Source organism: Gossypium hirsutum, chromosome D09 (genome assembly GCF_007990345.1).
Source record: "Gossypium hirsutum isolate 1008001.06 chromosome D09, Gossypium_hirsutum_v2.1, whole genome shotgun sequence".
Taxonomy (NCBI): Eukaryota; Viridiplantae; Streptophyta; class Magnoliopsida; order Malvales; family Malvaceae; genus Gossypium; species Gossypium hirsutum.
Genome location: NC_053445.1, coordinates 51732302 through 51755745, shown reverse-complemented (window position 1 = coordinate 51755745; position 23444 = coordinate 51732302). Strand labels below are relative to the sequence as shown.

Genomic DNA, 23444 nt, shown 5'->3' with positions numbered 1-23444 from the left:
ATTATTTCTCGTCAACAATATTTTAAATTTATATATATATATCTTTAAATTTATTATTATATTTTAAAAATTATTTATTTATTTATATATATTCTTTGAATATTTTATAATTACGATCAAATTGAGACTATTTGTAAATTTTGAACATTTTAAAAAAAATCATGACTAAGTTGATACAATATGTAAAAATTGAGAACTAAATTTTTTATTATACCAATTTTTTAACAGCTACATCAACTTACGGGAGTGATCAAAATGATCGAACTAAGTAACATGGGTGCTTAAATTACAAACATTTTATTTTAAATACCTAAAATGAAAATATTTGATAGTTAGATGACTATATGTGGAATTTACCCTTAAAGAATAATAAAGAAAAAGTAATTTACAAGAGTCTCCCTCCCCATAGGACACCTGTCCTATTGGGTGACTTTAAAGAGTGTCACAGTGGCATAGCTTGCTGACCCAGTAATTGAACTCCACCTATAAAGACCCAACGATTTAATTAGTCATTCTCAGCATTTTACTCATTGTAAATGTCACTTCGATTTCCCTTTATAAAGAAGTCGAACCTTTTGCGTTTCAAACTTTTTCTTCAATACAATCATTATTTAAAATATGTTAAGTATGAGTTAGATTAGTATTAATATTATTATAAATATTGAACATATTATATTTTTATTTATGAGTTAAAATATGGATAAGTTAACGAAATTGTTTAAAAAAATGTAACTATATTAAATTCGCTCTAATCTATGGTAATAGGGAAATGTGTCATAATTTCCAACAAGTTTTTGTAGATCTTGACAAGAGTAGTGAAGAAGAGAAGTTACGTTCACACGAACGAGCTACATGCTTGATTTCATTACACATGCATGCAACATTTAAATCGAATGATTTTTCCTTCGGACTATCATTGAGTCCAGAGTAGGCCCATATGCTCTGTCCAGTACTTCGTTGCAACAACTGTGCCCGTCATCAACGGTAGGCATTTTTAATTCCATTACGGGAACTACAGGTTGTCGAGAACCTGGAATTATGACTCTAGCCAAAACACTCAGCTCATTTGATGCATTAATATCCATGCCCACATTTATCTCTGGAACTCCTTCAAGTGCCGGAGGAATTCCGGTTATCTTGAAATAGCCGAGCAGATGATTCTCGTCTTCCAGCTCTGGTTCACCCTCGTAGACGACTATCAATGCCTCGGTCTGGTTATCTTTGAAGGTTGTGAAGATCATTTCTTTATGAACAGGCATTGTAGTGTTTCGAGGTATAACTGGCACAAATTCAAACCGGTTAGCTCGTATCCCGATTCCGAGAGTTGTGACTTGAGAGGTTAACAGGTCCACGTCGCCCAAAGGATCATCGATACCTGAATTTAACGCTCCTTCCAGAGCTGTCCCGTAGACTGCTGCTGTGAGCGGGTTCATTCCTTTGTAAATTTCTCGTTCACATAAATTCTCGACAAGATTTCTTATTTTCGGAATACAAGAACAGCCACCGACAACTATTACGTCGGTCAGGTCCTTTACGTTAACATCCGCATTCTGCATGCACTCGACTATGAGAATCTCTGACTCGCAAAATATATACTTGTTTACCTCTTCGAATTCCTCCCGTTTCACCTCCTTGCATAATCTCGACCCATTACCCAAATCTACATCAATTTGTACACTTTCTTCGAGAGAGAGCTCGTGAATGGCTTCTTGAATTGCAACTCGAAGTATCCCCATTGACTTGATATCGAGCTTATCAAAACTCGGCAAGAGATGGCGCATCATGTTCTCAAGAAGGTCCTCTCCTCCGATTTCACTTCCAGATAAGGCTTTTATCTCAGTAACTCCCCCGTCTATATCTGCTACAGCAACATCACAAAACCCTGCGCCCATATTAAAGACAAGAGCGATCCTTTTACCTACCCTGCCCGTTTTGTCACGTAACATATGCTGCAGCTGCTGTGCATATTGTAATGCCACAGCAGCAGGTTCAGGCATCAATCTAAGAACGTGGAGACCAGCTATACTACAAGCTCGTTCTATTCGAGTCAACTGAAACCGACTAAATGAAACTGGAATGCACAAAACGACGTCTTTTATAGGCCGCTTCAATTTAGATTCAGCCATGATTCTTAATTCAGCTAGATATAATGCAAGAAGTTCTTCAGGTGTAGTGGATTTCCAAACATTGTTCACCAAGGCAGCTATGAACGGACGAACACCCATGTCCAATGTCTGAACCAAAAAAGGAAAGTTTTTGCTTGCGTGAACAATTCGGTCGGTATCAACCCTTCCTATTAGTCGCTTCATGTTCAAGATAGAAGCTCCAGATAATCTTTCATGCTTACGAGAAAGATGATAGTTCACTTCACCTAAAGGAATATCATTGTCGACAGGGACATCAAAACGAATTAACGGCTGGTTCCTAGTATTCTTCAGAAGCTCCACTTCTGAGCCATTCCAGACAGCGACGCTGCATTGTGAAGTTCCGATATCAATTCCAATCACAACTTCCGAAGAAGCAGATGAAGATTTCTCCTCCTCTGTTGTTTCACACTTAGATTCCACGGTGTAGCCTGGTTCAGCCATTCCTTCAAACTGGCAAAACAATTGAACACCTTAAAATAAATATAGAAAAGCGACGACTGTTTTTTTATTTCTTTCTTTCATAACTCATGAAGCTTAAGCTTTAACTTCCGAAACTTCTATTCAAAGCCAACAAAATCATAAAACCCCAAGAATGGAACTCCCTAAAACCAAGGTTAATAACCCATCGAAAGATCATAAAACTGAATTCTGTTTGACAACCAAGTTCTTGAATTTTCAAGGCTACCTCATATAACCAGAGTACCAAAGAAGCATCAAGCTTTCAACTTTAGCATGAAAAGAAATTAAAAACCAAAACCAATCCACAGTAAAAGAAACAAAATTCTTTATTTCTTGGACATTAAAAGAAAACAAGAAACCGGAATCTGATAAATCCAGGCTGCATTGAAAAGAAGGAAAAGCAGAGCAAGTTCTATGGAATCAATAAGATAAGAGAAGAGTAAAGACAAATGCAAACCTGGTAAAAGAAACTGCAAAAAAACAGTAAGCAAGATTGGCAGTCTTTTAGAGAATGTTGAATTGCAGAGAGATGAAGAAGGTGGCAAAGAAATAGAATGAAGAGAGTAGTGGAGGCGAGAAGAGTTGAGAATTTGTGCACTTGCAAATAATACAATGGAATGGCGCTTTGCTTGACGTTATAGAGTTTCCTTTGCTCAACTTCTATGCTATATATAAAGCTTGGATCTTCCTCTCTTGAGTTGGTATAAAACGGACTTAAATTTTCTCAAAACTCCCTCCCTCAGTCTTACTGGTCTCGTTAAGCATTTCAAAGTTATGTTAATGAAGTCGGATATGTATCATATATCTATGCAGGCACTGCTGCGGCCCCATGTGTTTCTGCATTTTGTATCTCATTGGAACTAAACACCTTTTGTGATGGGTCAACAACACAAGGGAACAATGGTTAAGGCCTTTTGTTGACACCCCAATAATCAAGGTTCAAACTATGTCGATGTAATTCCCCTCTCCCAAATGGCCTAATCAACAGAGGACAATGTCCATTATAATAATAATAGTCATAACAAATAGATATAAATTAGACATGAAAGTAGAACAATATGGTCTGGTCTGACTCAAAGAATCCTTGTTTTGTAGCTTAAAGGGTTCAAATTCAAAGGAAGAAAATTTGAGAAGATTTCATATAGATGTAGAAAAGTTCCTGTTGTCTGGTCAAAACCATAATTAGGAACAATGAAACTTAACTATCTACAATCCATATGAGAGATTAGAACACTTAGATGACAGCAGCCCTTGCAACTAAATATCATCATTCAACCAAAAGAGAATGAAATTCAGAATGGGCACTACTTACAGTTACAGAGAGGTTCTACTTAGACTAGATTGCATCTCACGTAATGTATATTGCATGTTCTATGTCCACTTCAGAGAAGCTTTTCAAAAATTGAACTGCAAAAAAGAAAGAAAAATGATTCAGCCACTTCACTTTGTTGAATTTCAGTTTGATTTAGAATTGTGATTTGTTTACTTTCTGATTTCTGGAAACATATTCTGTTTACTTTCGTCTCTTCAAGCTGCATTTCTGAAATCATTCTATTGACAACTTCATCAAAACTTTTAGAAACATAAAAAAGTTGATTTAGTGTTGGCTCAAACATTCCTGTCAATCTATTTCGACATCATAAACATTTTAGGATACATTGATAGCACCAAGTAGTTGCTGCTACATGCTTTATTTCATTATACCAAGTTCACATGCATGCAACTATATATATATATATATATGCAAGTAAGAAAAAACACAGTACACAAACTGTTGCTGAAGACTGATTCTCTAATGGACCAAAAAAACATACAACATTCAAATCAAATGAAGTTTAGAGTAGACAAATATTCTCTATGCAGTGCTTCCGCACAACAACCGTAACAGTCATCAACAGTCGGCATCCTTACTTCCATTATGGGAACTACAGGTTGTTGAGAACCTGGCATTATTAATCCAGCAAAAAGACTCAGCATATTTGATGCATTAATATCCATGCTGACTTTTATCTGCGGAACTCCTTTAGGTGCTGGAGGAATTCCGACAATCTTGAAATAGCCAAGCAGATTATTCCCTTCCGTCTTCTCCGCGTCACCCTCATAGATGACTATCAATACCTCTTTCTGGTTATCATTTCCTGTCGTAACAATCAGTTCTTTGTGAACAGGTATTGTAATGTTTCTAGGTATAATGGACACAAATGGATTCCTGTTAGTTTGTATACCGATAGGTGTGGTTTGAATGGTTAATGGGTCCAAGTCACCCAAAGGATCACTGATGCCTGAAGCTACTGCTCCTTGCAGAGCTGTCCCGCAGACTGCTGCTTCAAGTGGGTTCATTCCTTTGTAAAGTTCTCTTTTACATACACTCTTGACAATATTTTTTACTTTTGGAATATAGGAACAGCCACCCATGACTATTACGTCGGTCAGATCATCTACCTCTACCTTTGCATCATGTAAGCACTGGATTATGAGACTCTCACACTTCTCAAATATCTTCTGGTTTACCTCTTCGAATTCTTCCCGGCTCTCCTGCTTACATATTCTCAACCCATTACCCAAATCTACATCAATTTGCACACTTTCTTCAAAAGAGAGCTTGTGGATGACATATTGAGTTGCAACTCAAAGTAACCACATTGAGCTGATCTCATTAATTTCATGGCTTGAGAAGAGGCTATTAAAATTTGGCAAGAGATGGCACATCATGTTCTGAAGGAAGTCTTCTCCTCCGGTCGCACTTCCAGCTAAGGCTTTTATCTGAGAAACTCCCCCAGCTGTAGCTGTTACAGCAACATCACAATACCCTGCACCCATATTAAAGATGAGAGCGACCTTTTTACTTCCCCTGTCCATATTGTCATGTATCATATGCTGCTGCTGCTGTGTATATAGTAATGCCACAGCAGCAGGTTCAGGTATCAATCTAAGAACGTGGAGACTGGCTATAGTACAAGCTCGTTCAATTCAAGTCAACTGAAACCGACTAAATGAAACTGGAATACACAAAACGACATTTTTTACAGGCCACTTTAATTTAGATTCAGCCATGATCCTTAATTCAACCAGGTATAATGCAAGAACTTCTTCAGGTGTAGTGGATTTCCAAACATTGTTCACCAAGGCAGCGATGAACGGACGACCACCCATGTCCAATGTCTGAACCAAAAAAGGAAAGTTTTTGCCTGCTTGAACAAGTCAGTCAGTATCAACCCTTCCAATTAGTCGCTTCATGTTCAAGATAGAAGCTCCAGATAACCTTTCATGCTCATGAGAAAGATAATAGCTCACTCCAACTGAAGGAATATCATCGTTCAAAGGGACATCAGAACAAATTAACGGCTCGTTCCTAGTATTCTTCAGAAGCTCCACTTGTGAACCATTCCAAACAGTGACACTGCATTCTGAAGTTCCGATATCAATTCCAATTGCAATTTCTGGAAAAGCAGATGAAGATTTCTCCTCTGTTGTTTCACAGTCTGGTTCCATGGTGTATGCCGTTTCAGCCATTCCTTCAAACTAGCGACATGACTAAACAGCAACAACATCCATCAGAACACTCATGATGAATGAATTAGATGACTTAGCAACTGCATACAACTCGTAGAAAAACAACCATAGCAAAAAATATGAAGTCAGAATTAGATGAACAAGCATTTTCTCTTGATCCCAAATGATTTCTGTAAATAACAAGAAATTTAGAGAAACTATTCCAAGTCCTTTTTCACATATAGTATACAATGCCACCACCATAGAACATATAATTTCATTTCTTTTATCAAAACTAAACTTTCCTTTTACCAAGTATGAAAACCCAAGTTCACAAACAGATGAAACACAGATTACCTCAAAAAGATTCTTAAAATGTAAACTATTATCAATGTAAATACCAGCAAGTAAAAATATGAGAAAGTAAACATCTCATTTTAAGAACCCACAAGCAATCATTAGACAACCATTTTAGTCTCCAACACAGCATGGTAATGTAAACTAGAGAATTATACAAACAATCGTTCATACAAATCTTTTTACAACACATGAAATGTACACATGAAATGTATTATGATTCCACATTAATACTCAAAATTTAGAAAGCCCGAGAATCTGCAAAGCTAAAACCTCAAAACCTCGACCATCAACACCTTAAAATGAATGAAGAAAATCAATGGCTGTTTCTTTCTTTCATAACCATAAAGCTTAAGCTTTAACTTCCAACACATCCATTAAAGCCAATAAAAATCATAACACCCCAAGAATGATCCCTAAAAAAGGTTAATAATCCATCAAAAGATCATAAAACTGAATTCTTTTTGACAACCAAGTTCTTGAAATTTCAATACTAACCCATATAACCTAAGTACCAAAGAAGCATCAAGCTGTCAACTTTAGCATGAAAATAAAAACCAAAACTAACCCACAGTTAAAGAGACTAAATGCTTTATTTCTTGGACATTCTAAGATAAGAAGAAAGAAGAACAGGAAACCAGAATCTGATAATTTCATGCTGCACTGAAACGAAGAAAGAGAAACAGAGGTTTTAATGAATCAATAAGGAGAAAAGAAGGGTAAAGAGAAATGCAAACCTGATAAAAGAAACTGCAAAAAATCAGTAAGCAAGATTAGGAGTCTTTTAGAGAATGTTGAATTGAGAGAGATGAAGAAGGTGGCAAACAAATAGAATAAAGCGAGTAGAAGAGGCAAGAAGAGTAGAGAATTTGAGCACTTGCAAATAATACAATGGAATAGAGCTTTGCTTTAGTTTTAGAGTTTCCATTGCTCAACTTCTATACTATAAATAAAGCTTGGATATTCCTCTCTTGAGTTGGTATAAGAAAGGACTTAAATTTGCTCAAAACTCCCTTCCTAAGTCTTAACGGTCTCATTGAGCATTTCAAGGTTATCGTACTTGAAGTCGGATATGTATCATACATGATTGTATATCAGATATATAATCATATATCCACGTAGGCAATGATGTGATTCCATGTGTTGCTGCATATAATATCTCATTGGAACTAAACACCCTTTGTGATGGGTCAATAACATAAAGGAGCAGTGATTAAGGCCCTTTCTTGACACCCCAGTGATCGGGGTTCAAACTATGTCTATGTAATTTCCCTCTCCCAAATTGTCTAATCAACAGAGGACAATGTCCATAATAATAATAAATGGATAAAGGTTAGACATGAAAGAAGAACAATATGGTCTGGTCTGACTCAAAGAACCCTTGTTTAGTAGCTTAAAGGGTTCAAACGTCAAAGGAATAAAATTTGAGAAACTAAATTTCATTTAGAAGTTGAAAAGTTTCTGTTGTATGGTCAAAACCATAATTAGGAACCATGAAACTTAACAATCTGCAATCCATATGAGAGAGTTAAACACTTAGATGAGAACAACCCTTGCAACTAAGTATCATCATTCAACCAAAATAGAATGAAATTCAGAATGGATACTACTTACAGAGAGGTTCTATTTAGACTATATTTCATCTCATGTATATACAATGCACATTTGCCTGTTCTATGTCCACTTCAGATAAGCTTTTCAAAAATTGAACTGCAAAAAGGGGAAAAAAAAGGTTCAGCCACTTCAGTTTATTGTTGAATTTCAGTCTGATTTAGAGTTATGATCTGTTTTTCTGTTTACTTTTATCTCTTCAAGCTGCATTTCTGAAATCATTCTCGACGTCATCAAACTTTTAAAATATAAGCAGTTGATTTAGACTTTGTTTAGCATTGCTTCTCAAAAGTGCTTTTGGGGTCAAAAAGCACTTTTGAAGCCAGAAGCAATGCTAAACAGACAACTTTTTGAGTCAGAAGTGCTTTTTGAAATACATTTTAGGATACATAGACAGCACCAAAGTAGTTGCTGCTACATGCTTTATTTCATTACACCAAGCTCACATGCATGCAACTATATACATATACATATATATATATGCAAGTAAGAAAAAAACACATTACAAGGAACTGTTGCTGAAGACTGATTCTCTAATGGAAGAAAAAAACATACAACATTCAAGTAAAATGTTATGAAGGGAGCATCGAGTTTTATTTCTTCTGGACAGTCATCAAGTCTAGAGTAGACCCATATGCTCTATGCAGTGCTTCTGCACACCAACCGTGCCCGTCATCAACAGTCGGCATCCTTACTTCCATTACGGGAACTACAGGTTGTTGAGAACCCGGCATTATGACTCCAGCCAAAACTCTCAGCACGTTTGATGCATTAATATCCATGCAGACATTTATTTCTGGAACTCCTTTAGGTGCCGGTGGAATTCCACTAATCTTGAAATAGCCAAGCAGATGATTCTCATCTGCCTTCTCTGTTTCACCCTCATGGACAATTATCAATACCTCAGTCTGGTTATCATTGACGGTTGTGAAGACCAGTTCTTTGCGAGCAGGCATTGTAGTGTTTCTAGGTATAATGGGCACAAATGAATTCCCATTAGCACGTATCCCTATTCCAAGAGGTGTGGCTTGAATGGTTAACAGGTCCAAGTTGCCAAAAGGATCACTGATGCCTGAAGCTACTGCTCCCTCCAGTGCTGTCCCGCAGACTGCTGCTTCGAGTGGGTTCATACCTTTGTAAAGTTCTCTTTTACATACACTCTTGACAAGATTTTTTATTTTTGGAATATGAGAACAACCACCCACGACTATTACGTCAGTCAGATCATCTGCCTCTACCTTTGCATCATGTAAGCACTGGATTATGAGACTCTCACACTTCTCAAATATCTTCTGGTTTACCACTTCGAATTCTTCCCGGCTCACCTGCTTACATATTCTCAACCCATTACCCAAATCTACATCAATTTGCACACTTTCTTCAAAAGAGAGCTTGTGTATGGCATCTTGAGTTGCAACTCGAAGTAACCCCATCGACTTGATCTCATTAATTCCACGGCTTGAGAAGAGGTTATCAAAATTCAGCAAGAGATGGCGCATCATGTTCTGAAGGAAGTCTTCTCCTCCGGTTGCTATTCCAGCTAAGGCTTTTATCTGAGAAACTCCCCCAGCTGTAGCTGTTACAGCAGCATCACAATACCCTGCGCCCATATTAAAGATGAGAGCGATCTTTTCACTTCCACTGCCCATATTGTCATGTATCATCTGCTGCTGCTGCTGTGCATATAGTAATGCCACAGCTGTTGGTTCAGGCATCAATCTAAGAACATGAAGACCAGCCATAGCACAAGCTCGTTCAATTCGAGTCAACTGAAACCGACTAAACGAAACTGGAATGGACAAAACGACATTTCTTATGGGCTGCTTCAATTGAGATTCGGCCATGACTCTTAACTCAACCAAAAATATAGCAAGAACTTCTTCAGGCGTAGTGGATCTCCAAACATTGTTCACCAAGGCTGCAATAAACGGACGAACACCGATGTCCAATGTCTGAACCAGAAAAGGAAGGCTTTTGCTTGAGTGAACAACTGGGTCGGTATCAACCCTTCCAATCAGTCGCTTCATGTTGAAGATAACAGCTCCAGATAACATTTCATGCTCATGAGAAAGTTGATAGCTCACTCCACCTGAAGGAATATCATCTTTGAAAGTGACATAAGAACGCATTAACTTCTGGTTCCTAGTATTCTTCAGAAGCTCCACTTGTGAGCCATTCCAGACCGCAACGCTGCATTGTGAAGTTCCAATATCAATTCCAATTGCAATTTCTGGAAAAGCAGATGAGGATTTCTCCTCCCCTGTTGTTTCGCTGTCAGATGCCACGGTGTACGCTGGTTCAGCCATCTCTTCAAACTGGCAAAACAATTAAACATCAATGTCATTTATCAGCATACTATTCATGATCAATAAATTAAACCCTATAGCAACCACAGACAACTGGTAGAAAAACAACCATAGCAAACAATATGAAGTTGACAGACAGATGAATCACAGAGTACCTCAAAAAGATTCTTAAAAACGTACACTATTATGAATGTGTTACCCAGTTTAAAAGCATAACAATAAACTTCCATAGAAAAATATCCATGTCTAGTGAACATCCCATTTTAAGAACCCACAAGCAACAATTAGACAACCATTTTAGTCTCCAACACAGCATGGTATATAAACTATAGAATTATACAAACAATCATTCATTTAGGTCTTTTTACAAACACTTGAAATGTACTATCATTTCACATTAACAGTCAAAATTTAGCAAGCCCGAGATATTTCTAAGCTAAAACCTCAAAACCCCACAATCAACATAAAACTCACAGTCAAATTGTTCACCTTAAAATGAATAAAGAAAATCAGGGGATGTTTCTTTCGTAACTCATAAAGCTTAAGCTTAACTTCAATATTTCCATTCAAAGCCATTAAAATCATAAAACCCCAAGAATGAAATTTCCTAATTAAAAAAAAAAGGTTAATCATCCATTAAAATATAACTTTGACACCAAGTTCTCGAATTTTCAATACAAACCCAGGACCAAAGTAGCATCAAGCCGTCAACTTGAGCATGAAAAATAAAAAACCAAAACCGACCCAAGTAAAGAAACTAAATGCTTTACTTCTTCGACATTCAAAGAAAACAAGAAGAAGAACAATCCAAAATCCAATAATTCCATGCTGCATTGAAAAGAAAAAAGGCCAAAAACAGAGGAAGGTTTATGGAATCAATAAGCAGAGAGAAGAGTATAGAAAAATGCAAACCTGATAAAAGCAACCGCCAAAAAAAAAAAGAACAGGAAGCAGGATTAGGATTAGGATTTGTTTTTAAGAGAATGTTGAATTGTAGAGGTGAAGAAGGTGGCAAAGAAATAGAAATGAAGAGAGTAGAAGAGGCGAGAAGTGTTGAGAGTTTTAAGCACTTGGAAACTACACAATGGGTTGGAGCTTTGCTTAACGTTCTAGAGTTTCCTAGACTACTCACTTTTTCTGTTCTTTTATTTTTTATAGTTTTCTTTGATTAAAATCTATGCGATATAAAGCTTCTCAAATTCCAACTCAGACTTTAAAAATATAAATTATTATAATATCACAAATTATTTCGTACACTAATTATTATAGTAAAATATATTTAAAAAATCCATAAATATTTTTTATTAAATGAATAATAATCCAAATACACTGCTCTGTGGTTTAACACCTATTTATTTCATTATTCCTTCCCCACTCATTGTTAGAATTATCACCCAATTTTAAACGCATTCAATTTGTTATTTTTAGATAATGTCTCAATTTAAGTATACTTTTTTTTAATATATAAATGTTTATTTTAATATTTTTAGTTTATTTGATATATTATATTTTTTAAAATTTATTTTTATATTAAAAATAATATAAAAAATTCATACCGACAGATCAGATCAGGTTTGGATAAAATTTTAGGCTCATTTTTCGGGTTAAGCCAAAAAACGAACCTAATATTTGGCTTTGGTCCGACCTGAACCCGGCTCGACCAATGATTAGGTCCAGTTACTTTGTCACATAATCATAAATTTTGAAGGATTAATGTGTAATTTTATCATTATACTAACATATAATTTCATAAATTTCGAAGAGATTAAAAAACATATTTACCACTTTTAAGATCAAGGCTTGCCCCTTATCTACTTGACGGATTACATTATTTAAAGTCTTATTTAAAAAATGTTTAAATATAAATATAAGAAAATCATCTTTCAAATACATAAAACATTGAAAATATTTAACTTTGTTTGTTCATTTTTCGCTCAGATAATCTTATTATTTGGAATTCAACTTACGTGTATAATTTGTGATAATAGTTTAACAATGAATACCGTTAATAATTCTATTCATCCTATAATGTTATAACTGAATTTTGAGCTGAAAATAGTTCAACTCGTTTCCCATCATTACTATAAAATAAAAGAAAATTTCGTACTCAAATTAGTCCCTATATTTTTAAAAAGTTGTAAATTTAGTTCATGTATTTTAATTTTGATTGATTTTAGTCATTGAATTGATCAATTTTAATCTTTGTACTTTTTTTTTAATTTGAAATTTTAGTGCTAACAGAACCATTATATGTTTGGTTAATTTCAATCACTAATCCTATACTATGCATATAATTGTAGATTTAGTAAATATTCTCTAATTGCATCATTTTAATCTCTATATTTTTTCAAAATTTGATATTTAAATCTTGACGCAAATAACATTTGTTAACCCATTGATTGGATTTTTAGTGAATAATATGTGAAAATAACAAGTTGACGTGACATTACACGTATGATAATATGCTTACCACATCAAATTTTGGAAATAATGAAACTCAACTTGATGAATTTAATGGTTATCATTTGGTCATGTGGAATAGACCGATTTTTCAATGGTGTCGGAAACAGTGGTTCGAGGCCACCAAATCCGGCGAGTAAGCTTGTAAATTTTATTAATTAATATTTACAAGTCAGATATGGTTTTGAATTAGTAATTTATGTTTTATAATGATTTATTAGGTTTGAGGGATAAAATTTAAGGTCAAGTGGTTTTAGAAAATGAGGTATCGATACCTCGTTTCTATAAACCAAGCCGTAAATATTTTTATAAATATTTGGGGAGTGTCAATAAGGTGGTAGTAAAGTTTCGTTGAAAAATTTTGACGTTTCGATAGTTAATTAATTAAAAAGAACTAAATTGAAAATAGTGCAAAACTTGCTAATTATAATAATTGAGTGATTAAATGGAATGATTAATAAATAAAGAAAGACTTTGGTGGTAAATATGCCTAAACTAATATAGTTGGACGGCAACTTGAATGGAAATGATAAAATAATATAAAACTAATGGCAATTTTGTAATTAAATGGAAATTAACCTAAATTAAAGTGAAAGTAAAACATTTTTATTTCATTTCTTCTCCAACATTCTAGCGAATACTATAGCCATGGGGGAGGTTTCTGTTTTTGGTTTTATTCCTTTACATATCAAGTCGGGCGGAAAATCGAGGGAAACAGAAAATTATCAAAATATCCTTATATTTTGACATTTCAGCAATTTAGTCAGGCAAGTTCGTATGGTTAAACTTTAATATTTATATATTAAATTGATGAATGGTATTATGTATTTATTCATATCTATTGTTAAAAGTAAAATATTGTTAAAATTATGAAATTTGATTTGAATGTTCGAAATGAATGGAACGCGAGATTTGAGTACAATCGTTTTGTGGCAAATGATGAATTGACAGTAAATGCAAAAGATGAATTGAAGGCAAATTACCCAAGTAAATCGAGAATCAACATTTGTTGTGAACATTCGTGTTTATTTTTTGTTTAGCTCTCACAAGTTTCTGTTAACTCATATGAGTTTTTGCTTAACCCTTGTGGGTTTCCGTTCAACTCTTATGAGCTTCCGTTCAACCCTTATGGGTTTTTGTTTAGCACTCATGTGCTTCTGTTCAGCCTTCAGGCTTCTGAAAATGATGTACTCTTATCCGTATGTCGTTCTTCGATATGAGAAAACCTCGGTAAGGTGGTTTATTTATGGAATTTGAAAGATATATATTTATTTTGTATCGACTCGAAAATGGATGATACATGTAGATTAAGAAACGGTAAAAGATTGATTTGCATCATGATATGTATATATATGAATATCTTTGATATATTGATACATAGAAATTATGTAAGTTGATATGAGTAATAAACTCAGGTGTGACATGTTGAGATAATAAGGATATTGATGTTGAATTTATATGAAATATGTTCAAATACGCTAACAAGTGTTGTTGTTTGATGCTTAGGCAAGTGTCAAGCTATTGATTGAATGATAATATGTTTAATTATAAGATGCATTGAAAACGTAAGTGCTCAAATGAAAATATGCTTGTGCTCATGAACGAGTGGTAAATTTTAAGTTATACAATTTCTTATGAAATAACTCATCATGTGATTAATTTGAAAATGGCTATATTTAAATGCACTAGCTTGTGGCTATGGTGATATGATATGCTTATGACTTGTGTGTTGTGTACATGGAATGGGTGTGAAAAGTAAAGAAATACAAATGAGAATAAAAAAATTTGAAAGAGTATAAAGTTGTTGGAAACTCTACCATATTAGGGATAATATGTATAAGTAAGGCTATGGATTTATTCACCTTGTGAGTTGATGAATATAGCTTCATGAGTATTGAAGAATCAATATCGGATTATTCTTGATACGTATAAATTTCATAATGAAATGGATTGATATGATTAAAGTTTATACGAGCTTACAAAGCATACATTGCTTATAATTTTTGTTTTCCTTTACTTTTCAGATTATCGGAAGCTCAATCGGTTGGAAACTTGTTGGAGATTTATCACACTATCCATCAGTTCTATCGGTACTTTCGAATGTTTTTTTATTTTGGTTATAATGACATGTATAGGTATTCTGGTTAATGTTGGCCTATATGAGTTTTGTTAATATTAGCCACTTATTTGGCTCGTGTTTTGGCACATTTTAGATTGGTACATATTTATCTTATATGTTTGATGTGTGGTTTGGTTTATGGTTGTATGGGTAAAGGTAAAATGTTAGCTAAAAGTGCATTTATGTACATGTATTTTGGGATGCAATGAATTGATCATGAATCGGTATCTTGATATATAAAGTATATATAACTAAATATGTTAGTATTTGAAATACATTTTGGTATCAAATGGTAAGATTTGGTAGGTAAGTGATTTGGTTAGAAATCATGCAAATTAGCTTGGTAAATCTTAGGTACAAATATGCATATAAGTTAGTTATACATAAAAACATATTGAATACATGAATATACCAATACCTGTTATAATCTGTCTTTTGAGATGCCTAAAGTCATATTGATTATAAGTAACGGTATTATATGTTTAAAACTTGATCTTAGCTTGATTCGAATGCATTGTTATAACTTATTGCAATGTAAAAATGTTGAGTTAGGTTGATGACCAATTGGGTGAGAAATGTGGCTTGGAAAATAGCCTATTTTTGTCCACATTGACACTGGCAGAGACACGGGCGTGTGTCTTAGTCGTGTGTGACACACAGCCAGGTGACACGGTCGTGTGTCCTCTATATCTTTTAAAAAAAATACAAGTCAGTGAGTTACACGGCCTTAGACACGGGCATGTCTCTTGACCGTGTGAGTCACATGGCCGTGTGACCCCTACAGTGTGTAAAATTTTAAATATTTCTGAAAAATTCTCTGAGTTTTTTATTTAGTCTCGGCTTGTTTCTAATATGTATTTCGAGTCTTGAGGACTCGTTTAAGGGAAAATATATATAATTTTAATTGGTTTTATTGTGAATATTGATATGTAACGAAATGTTTGAAATTTCTGTCTGATTGACCCGTAAACCCTGGTAATGCTCTGGAACCCTTTTCTGGCGACGAATACGGGTTAAGGGTATTACATGACGACTGAAATTTTAAATTTTAAAAATACAAAGACTAAAAATGACCAAATTAAAATGATGAAATTAAATCCAAAGTTTTCAATGACTTAACCCTAAAAACCATGCTAAATCATGGTATTCAACGGTATTGGATTTGGGAAGGATTGGGCCCAAATTACCAGGCCAAGCCACGTACCTTTGCTAGTCTATACAAAAATGATGCTCCAAAAATCTTACACTTAGGGGAGAAGTTAGCAAATTTTTTATAGAGAAGTCAAAATTAAATTAAATTTTTATAATAATAAAGATGTAATTTCACTATTTGAATAGCTTATATCTTTATAAAATTGTTTTTATCATTTTTAAAGGGACTAAAGTCTTATTTTACTTTTACTAAAAATTTTAAATTGTATAGATGAGAAAAATTCATTGTAGGAAAGGCCGACCCTGCTAACCCTTAGCTATAACCCTAGCTACGCCCCTATTGCTTGTTTGCATCACACAGTGAGGTAATTTAACACCAATTTTGTATAAAGGAAATGGGAGAGAGAAATAGGGAAAAAATGGTGAAACTTGAAAGAAAGGAAAGGAGAAATCTAAAAGGAAAGGAAGGAAACAATATGTTTGGGAGTTAAAGAAGAGAGTGAGTGTTTATCAAGCAGTATAAATTAATTATACAGCAGCGAATCTAAAAAATGTATTTTTCTAGTGATTTAAATTAAAAAAATTCAGTCATCATTTAGTGTTCAAAACGTAAATTTATTAATAATTTAATTTATACTTAAAAAATATAAAAGCATATATATTTTAATATATTGATCTTTTCTTTTCCTATTTCTTAAATATCAAATTTTTTTCATTTCACTTTCCCATATATGATAGTTTTGACACAATATCTAGAATTACTTATAGCCTCTCCTTAACTCATAAATAGAAAGATAATACGTTTTAACGCACTCGAACTCAAACCCTCCTGCATTGACAACAATATCCACATCAATCAAGTTAAAACTCAATCGGGAAGGCAATTGTAAATTTTTAATTAACACAATAACCCCATTTGCTAATTAACAACAATATGAATAATTTGTTTTTGCAGCAAATATATCTAGATCAGCAACTTACGTAATTTGCAGACCACAGAACATGTTATTCTGCAGATAATATATATTATAAGAAAAGACAACATGTTAATATATATTAAGCAAAGCAAATCATGTTATTCTTGCTCTTAGTGCAAGCAAAGTAGCCCTTTCAAAGTTTTGGGCAATGTGCAATGTCCCGCTTAGAAAGGAAGATTTTTATTACATAATAATCTCATCATGCAAATGACGTGATCCTGATATCGAGTCTAGGTGAAGGAAAAGCAATTTAATATCTTTTAAATAAAGTTTTGAATTCGAGTTTTTTGGATAGAAAAAATTAATTTAATAATTATTTATTTATTTATTTATTTATTTAAGGACTGATATAATTTAGTTTTAGATAAGTTGAGACTACGATTTACAAAAAAAAAAAAGTAAAAAAGGCAAGGAGAACTCAAAAATTTAAAAAAAATTATCGCTAGACTATTTACGAATTTTGAAATTTCTTATTAGCATTCTCAAAGCTTTTAGAAATTTTAATTAAATCCTTTAATTTTTTGAAAAAATTAATTAAACCCTCCAACATTTTAAAAAATTAGTTCTCTCAAATTGAATGTCATGTTTTGTGGTAAAAATACCAAGGAACCTCTCATAATAGGAATTAAATTGCATTTTTTATCTCTTTACTAAAAAAATGTATAAATTAATTTTTGTATGTTAAATAAAAAAGCAAATCAATTATTTCTATTAAAAATTTCATCCATTTGTAGTATTAGAAACCAGTGTGATTGATGTAATAATCAGATAATAACACATGACGTGCCACATGTACCTCACATTGATGGACAGAGATTAATTTTTAACTGTATGGACTAAATTTTTAATAGAATAATCGATTTACTATTTGACCTAATGTAAGGAGACTAATTTATCTATTTTTAAGTAAAATAAACAAAAATACAATTTAACTCTTAATATAATAAACACTTACCCACGTTTTGCGACGTAAAGAAGACTTGTAAAGAGTAACAAATAATAAAAGAAGAGTTGAAAGTATAAGAGTCTGCATTGAATATTCAAAGGATAGGAATTTTATAATGAGAAGATTGAGCAGTTGGCAATTGGCAATGATTATGTATTATGCTTTTGTGGTGAGCAAACCCTCCATTAATTTAGCAGTTGGACCTAGTCATGTCCTTTGGGTACTTTTTATTATATGCATAAATATTCCCTTATATATAGGTCAAGACAGTTTAGTTTTGTCTTAAAAACATAACAGCTTAGTCAAATGTTTCTGTTTGGAGATAAATCAGAATCCATGACTTTTATTCCTTTGTTTTTTTTAGCTTTTTTATTACAATTTTGTTCAAGTCTCAGCCTTTTTCATCATCATCCTTTAGATCCACTTACCCCAACTGAATTAAACCAGATAAAGCTCATAGTTGATAAATCGAGTATCGGTTCGCTTCCTAATCTTACGTATCACTTCGTCGATCTCGAAGAACCGGAGAAAATCGATGTTCTTAACTGGTTATCTTCGAAGAAAACAAACAAAAACGCTCAGTTTCGACGAGCTAAGGTGGTGGTTCGAGCTGGAGGGGAGACACGGGAACTCGTTGTTGATTTAGCCAGTGGATTGATCGAATCGAACCGTGTTTATACCGGTCATGGTTACCCTCCGTTTACTTTTAATGAGTTTGTTAAGGCTAGTAGACTGCCTTTTCAATACCCGAAATTCATGAAATCAATTGTCAATAGGGGTTTAAACATGTCCGAAGTTTCTTGTGTGCCACTCACCGTTGGTTGGTACGGCGAAAAGGTGACAAAACGAACTCTTCGGATAACATGTTACTATCGAGGAGGCTCGGTTAATGTCTACGCAAGGCCGATCGAAGGGATTAGTTTATTCATCGATGTTGATTCAATGCGTATCACGAACTACATCGATCGATTCAGAGTTCCTGTACCTAAAGCCGAGGGAACCGATTTCCGATCGAACAAAAAGATTGATCCGGTCACATGTAATAACGCGACGGAAAAAGGGTTCGAAATTGAAGGAAACAACGTGAAATGGGGTAACTGGAAATTCCATGTGGGATTCAATGCTCGAGCCGGGACCGTGATATCGACAGCTTCGATTTTCGATGCGACAATGAAGAAGTACCGTCAGGTTTTATACAGGGGTCATGTGTCCGAAACCTTCGTGCCGTATATGGACCCCGAAAGCGAATGGTATTTCAGGACTTTCATGGATATCGGAGAGTTCGGGTTTGGACGATCCGCAAGCACTCTGCAGCCATTGATCGATTGTCCGGCGAATGCCGAGTATATGGACGGGTACGTGGCAGGGGCAGACGGACAGGCTATGAAAATGGAAAAGGTTATTTGCATATTTCAAAGGGATGCAGGTGATATCGCGTGGAGACATGCTGAAATCAATAACCCTGGAACTGTGGTAAGGTATTCTATGCGACTTTTTAACCGTTAAAAAATTAAAAAAATAGTCATTAAATTATTTTAAAAAAATTCTTATTGAGCTTAGGATTTTTTTGTTTGAAATGAATTTTGTAGATAAGGAGTGGGCAACCAGAAAAAACATTGGTTGTCAGAATGATAGCTACCGTGGGAAATTACGACTACGTTCTTGACTGGGAATTCAAGCAATTTGGCACCATTAAAATTGGGGTATGATTCTTAAACCTTCACATTTTAAACCTCTTTTAATGCTTATGGGTTGACTTTGTATTTTTTAGAATCAATGTCAACGGGTTAGGTTGGTTTTAAATTGCGTTACTTCGGGTTTTGAATTTTTATACTATTTTAGTTTTGGATTAATTTTATGTTAGTATTGTTTTAGGGTTAGGATTATTTAAATTTCGGGTCATTTCGTGTTTATTAATTGAACTTTTTGATTTTAAATCATTCAAGTTTTATCATCTAGGTTTTACACTAGGGTTCAAATCATTTTGAGTCATCGGTTTGGGTCATTTTAGATTTGTATTGTTTCACATTCAAGTCTGTTCAAGTTTGAATTGTTGTCTTTCTATGGTCAAAATGAGTTGAGTCGAGTACGGATTCTTGTTTAAATCAAAATTGGTAAGTTTGAGTTCTTGATTGAGTTAGTGTTATTAGTTAATCCGACATCAATACAATCAACAAAAGATTTAACCCATTTTTTGAAAGTAACAAATAATTTTTTTTTACATTTTTATACAAGTTATATAAAAACAATATAAACTCAAAATAACAAATAATGGAATTTAAACCTAATATACCAATATCCAAGGGTTAAGCTAGAAATTCTTTTAGAAGGGGTCGAAATTAAGTTATATATTTTTATGAGTGCTAAATTATAATTTCATTATTATATTGACTTGTATCTTTATAATTTTTAGAATGACTAAATTAAAATTTTAACATTTTAACGGTAAATTATAGTTTTACCATATATTAATTTAAACTTTTATAAATTTTGAAGAACTAAAGTAGTAATTTTTCATTTTAAAGGGCCAAAGTACCTACCTCTCTCTCACTCCTCCAATATCTTTGAAACTTCAATATTACTATTTGGCCTTCCAACTTTATAAAAAAAATCATTTTAGTCATTCATTTAATTTTTTTGTCTCTTTTAGTTCTTAAACTTGTATTTTTTTGTCAAATTACCTAAAAATGAATAGAAAATTTAACGTGTGTTAATTTTGTTGATGTGACATACACGCGAATTGCCATGTAGATGACTTGTCATCATTTAATTAATTTTTTAAAATTAAAAAGATATTAAAAAATATTTTTAACAATTTTAATGATTTTAAAATTTTAAAATTTTAAAAATAGTTTTTATAATTTTTTGAATTTTTTAAAATTTAAAATTTTAATTAAAAGTTAGTGTGGCATCCATGTGGCAATTCGTGTATGTGCAGCGTCAAGAAGATTAAAAAAAAGTTAATTTTACCATTTAATTTTAAGGTGATTTGATAAAAAAATATAAATTTAAAACTTAAAAAAAGATGAAAAAATAATAATAGGAAGATTAAATTAATTTTTTTAAAGTTAGGAGGGGTAAATAACTCCAATATCTTTGAAACTTCAATATTAACGAAAGTTTTATTAATTTTTAATATAAATTATTTACAAATATATTTTCTTAATTTTTTTCGAGTAATATACCTTCAGTTCGAATAGATTAATTATATTTTTTTCAGTTTAATTTTAAAAATAATTAAAATATTTCATGCCGTTAGTTGTCTCCCAGGTGGATTTGACGGGGATTTTATTGCTGAAAGGCAGTCCTTACACAAATAAGAAGCAAATAACGGCGGACGTTTACGGAACGTTAGTAGCCGACAACACCGTAGCCGTTAACCACGACCATTACCTCACATATTACCTTGATATCGACGTTGACGGTAACAGCAACTCCTTCGTCAGAGCCAAACCAAAAACAACAAGAGTAACGGACTTTAACGCCTCTCCAAGAAAAAGCTATTGGAGGGTCGTTACGGAAACCGCTAAAACGGAAGCGGATGCTCGGTTACGGCTTGGCTTAGAGCCAGCTGAGTTGTTGATTGCGAACCCAAATAAGAAAACAAAGGTCGGAAATCAAGTGGCTTACCGACTAATACCGGGGCAGCCGATAACTTCTCTGTTAGCCGACGATGATTATCCTGAAATTAGGACCGCTTACACCAAATACCAAGTTTGGGTGACCGCATACAATAAGTCAGAGAGATGGGCTGGTGGGTTTTATGCTGATAGAAGCCGTGGAGATGATGGCTTAGCCGTATGGAGCCAGAGGTAATGATTATTTTATAGACTTTTTTTCATTACATCATTCATAATTCTTTTAATTATTTAATGTTATTTTAATTTTTTTTTAAAATTATTTATATTATTAATAAATAATTTTAACAATTATTTTATCCAGAATCTTAAACTCAAAACTTTAGATCTTAAATCTTGAACCTTAAACTTAAAACTCATAATCTCGAATCTCAAAATTTAAATATGTTGTTTTCCACTACCATTTTTTATGGAAACAAATAATAATGGGTTCAATTTATTTTAAATTTTTGTATACTTACAAATATATAATACGGGTATGTTGTTTGCAGGAATAGAAAGATAGAAAACAAAGATATAGTTTTATGGTACACCTTAGGCGTCCATCACATTCCACATCAAGAAGATTTTCCGGTGATGCCGACAGTTCATAGCGAGTTTCAGCTTCGGCCGGCTAATTTTTTCGAATCCAATCCTTTGCTGCTTTAATACGATGTTGCCATGTAACATTTAATAACAAAAAAAAAACACTTAATGACTGTAAAAAAAATGTTTACTTGAAGATTGAAAAAGAAATTGCATTTACCACACACTCTAAATATTGGGTATATATTGGATTAGTTCTGTGTGGATCAGGTGTTGGCTTACCATAAAAAACTTTAAAAGTATAATATAATATTTTAATACTAAAATAAACAAAAAATAATATTATTATTTATTTTGGCGAGATAAAGAATTCTTTTAAGATAAACATAAAGCATATTGTATTTTTAAGAAGAGAATTTATGTTTAAACTATGTAAATAAATTTTTCGAGAGAAGTAATTATAAACTTCGAATACATTAAACTAGTGTGAAAAGTATTTTGATTATAAAAAATATTTATAAAATAAAAATATATAAAATAATTTGAATTTAATCTTTAACAATTCCATTTCAACTTCCAATTGTTGAAATAATAAATATAAGATTTTAATAAATAGTTGACCCAACCCAAATGATTTTTAATCAATCTAATATTATGTTGGGCATGGACATAGACAATGGCTGTTATATAGAACCACAGAGGAAAGTACTACTAGTTTGGTATATTAATAATTAAATTGTACATTAAATTAAAGAGTAAATTAGTAATTTTGTTAAATTTGTATCCATTTTTATTACTAAAAACTAGTTTTTATATGTCAACATAGGGCACACGTAACACGCCATGTGTCATTATCTGGTTATTTCAATAGTCACGCTAATTTTTAGTAGTACAAAAGAATGGTTTTTTAATAAAAATAACCAATTAGTTCAATAATCTAACATATAAGGATTAATTTACCTTTTTTTTTAAGTAGGGAGAGCAAAATATAATCTAATATAAAAGCCTATACGGTACTTTTACCCATTCAATACATATTTGCATATATTCATTTTGTTATTTTATAAATTTAGATTTTGATTGAATATTTTATTTATTATTTGCAGTAAATTTAAAATTGATGTTGATATTAATTGGATAAATTATTCCGTTAGTCACCTTAAAATAAAATCATTCCTATTTTGATAACTCTAATTTTTTTATTAATTTAATTATATTCTTTAAAAAAATTGTTCAAAATGATCATTCTATCGAT

General features: G+C 33.0%; 3 protein-coding genes and 1 pseudogene across 3 annotated transcripts; 1 reads left to right on the top strand and 3 right to left on the bottom strand.

Annotated features, from left to right (window-relative positions):
- Positions 1-780: 780 nt before the first annotated feature.
- LOC121221022 (heat shock 70 kDa protein 8) lies at positions 781-3454 on the bottom strand. Its single transcript, XM_041101347.1, has 2 exons — positions 3064-3454; positions 781-2597 (listed from the first exon to the last, which is right to left on the bottom strand). The coding sequence occupies exon 2, from the start codon at positions 2586-2588 to the stop codon at positions 885-887; it is 1704 nt and encodes a 567-aa protein (XP_040957281.1). The 5' UTR covers positions 2589-2597; positions 3064-3454; the 3' UTR covers positions 781-884.
- Positions 3455-4380: 926 nt separating this feature from the next.
- LOC121221021 (heat shock 70 kDa protein 8-like) lies at positions 4381-8127 on the bottom strand (annotated as a pseudogene).
- Positions 8128-8452: 325 nt separating this feature from the next.
- On the bottom strand, positions 8453-11568 carry LOC121221020 (heat shock 70 kDa protein 8). The gene is made up of 2 exons (XM_041101346.1): positions 11285-11568; positions 8453-10381 (listed from the first exon to the last, which is right to left on the bottom strand). The coding sequence occupies exon 2, from the start codon at positions 10370-10372 to the stop codon at positions 8660-8662; it is 1713 nt and encodes a 570-aa protein (XP_040957280.1). The 5' UTR covers positions 10373-10381; positions 11285-11568; the 3' UTR covers positions 8453-8659.
- Positions 11569-18186: 6618 nt separating this feature from the next.
- Positions 18187-22466, top strand: LOC107928452 (primary amine oxidase 1). The gene is made up of 4 exons (XM_016859693.2): positions 18187-19499; positions 19616-19729; positions 21297-21838; positions 22156-22466. Exons 1-4 carry the CDS (start codon positions 18333-18335, stop codon positions 22310-22312), a joined length of 1980 nt encoding a protein of 659 aa, XP_016715182.2. The 5' UTR covers positions 18187-18332; the 3' UTR covers positions 22313-22466.
- The last annotated feature ends 978 nt before the right edge of the window (positions 22467-23444 follow it).

Coding starts and splice junctions, on each gene's coding strand:
- LOC121221022 (XM_041101347.1), bottom strand. CDS start 2,588: ATGGCTGAACCAGGCTACACCGTGGAATCTAAGTGTGAAACAACAGAG.
- LOC121221020 (XM_041101346.1), bottom strand. CDS start 10,372: ATGGCTGAACCAGCGTACACCGTGGCATCTGACAGCGAAACAACAGGG.
- LOC107928452 (XM_016859693.2), top strand. CDS start 18,333: ATGTTTCTGTTTGGAGATAAATCAGAATCCATGACTTTTATTCCTTTG. Junction 19,730..21,296: donor TTGGCACCATTAAAATTGGG/GTATGATTCTTA, acceptor GTTGTCTCCCAG/GTGGATTTGACGGGGATTTT. Junction 21,839..22,155: donor TTAGCCGTATGGAGCCAGAG/GTAATGATTATT, acceptor TGTTGTTTGCAG/GAATAGAAAGATAGAAAACA.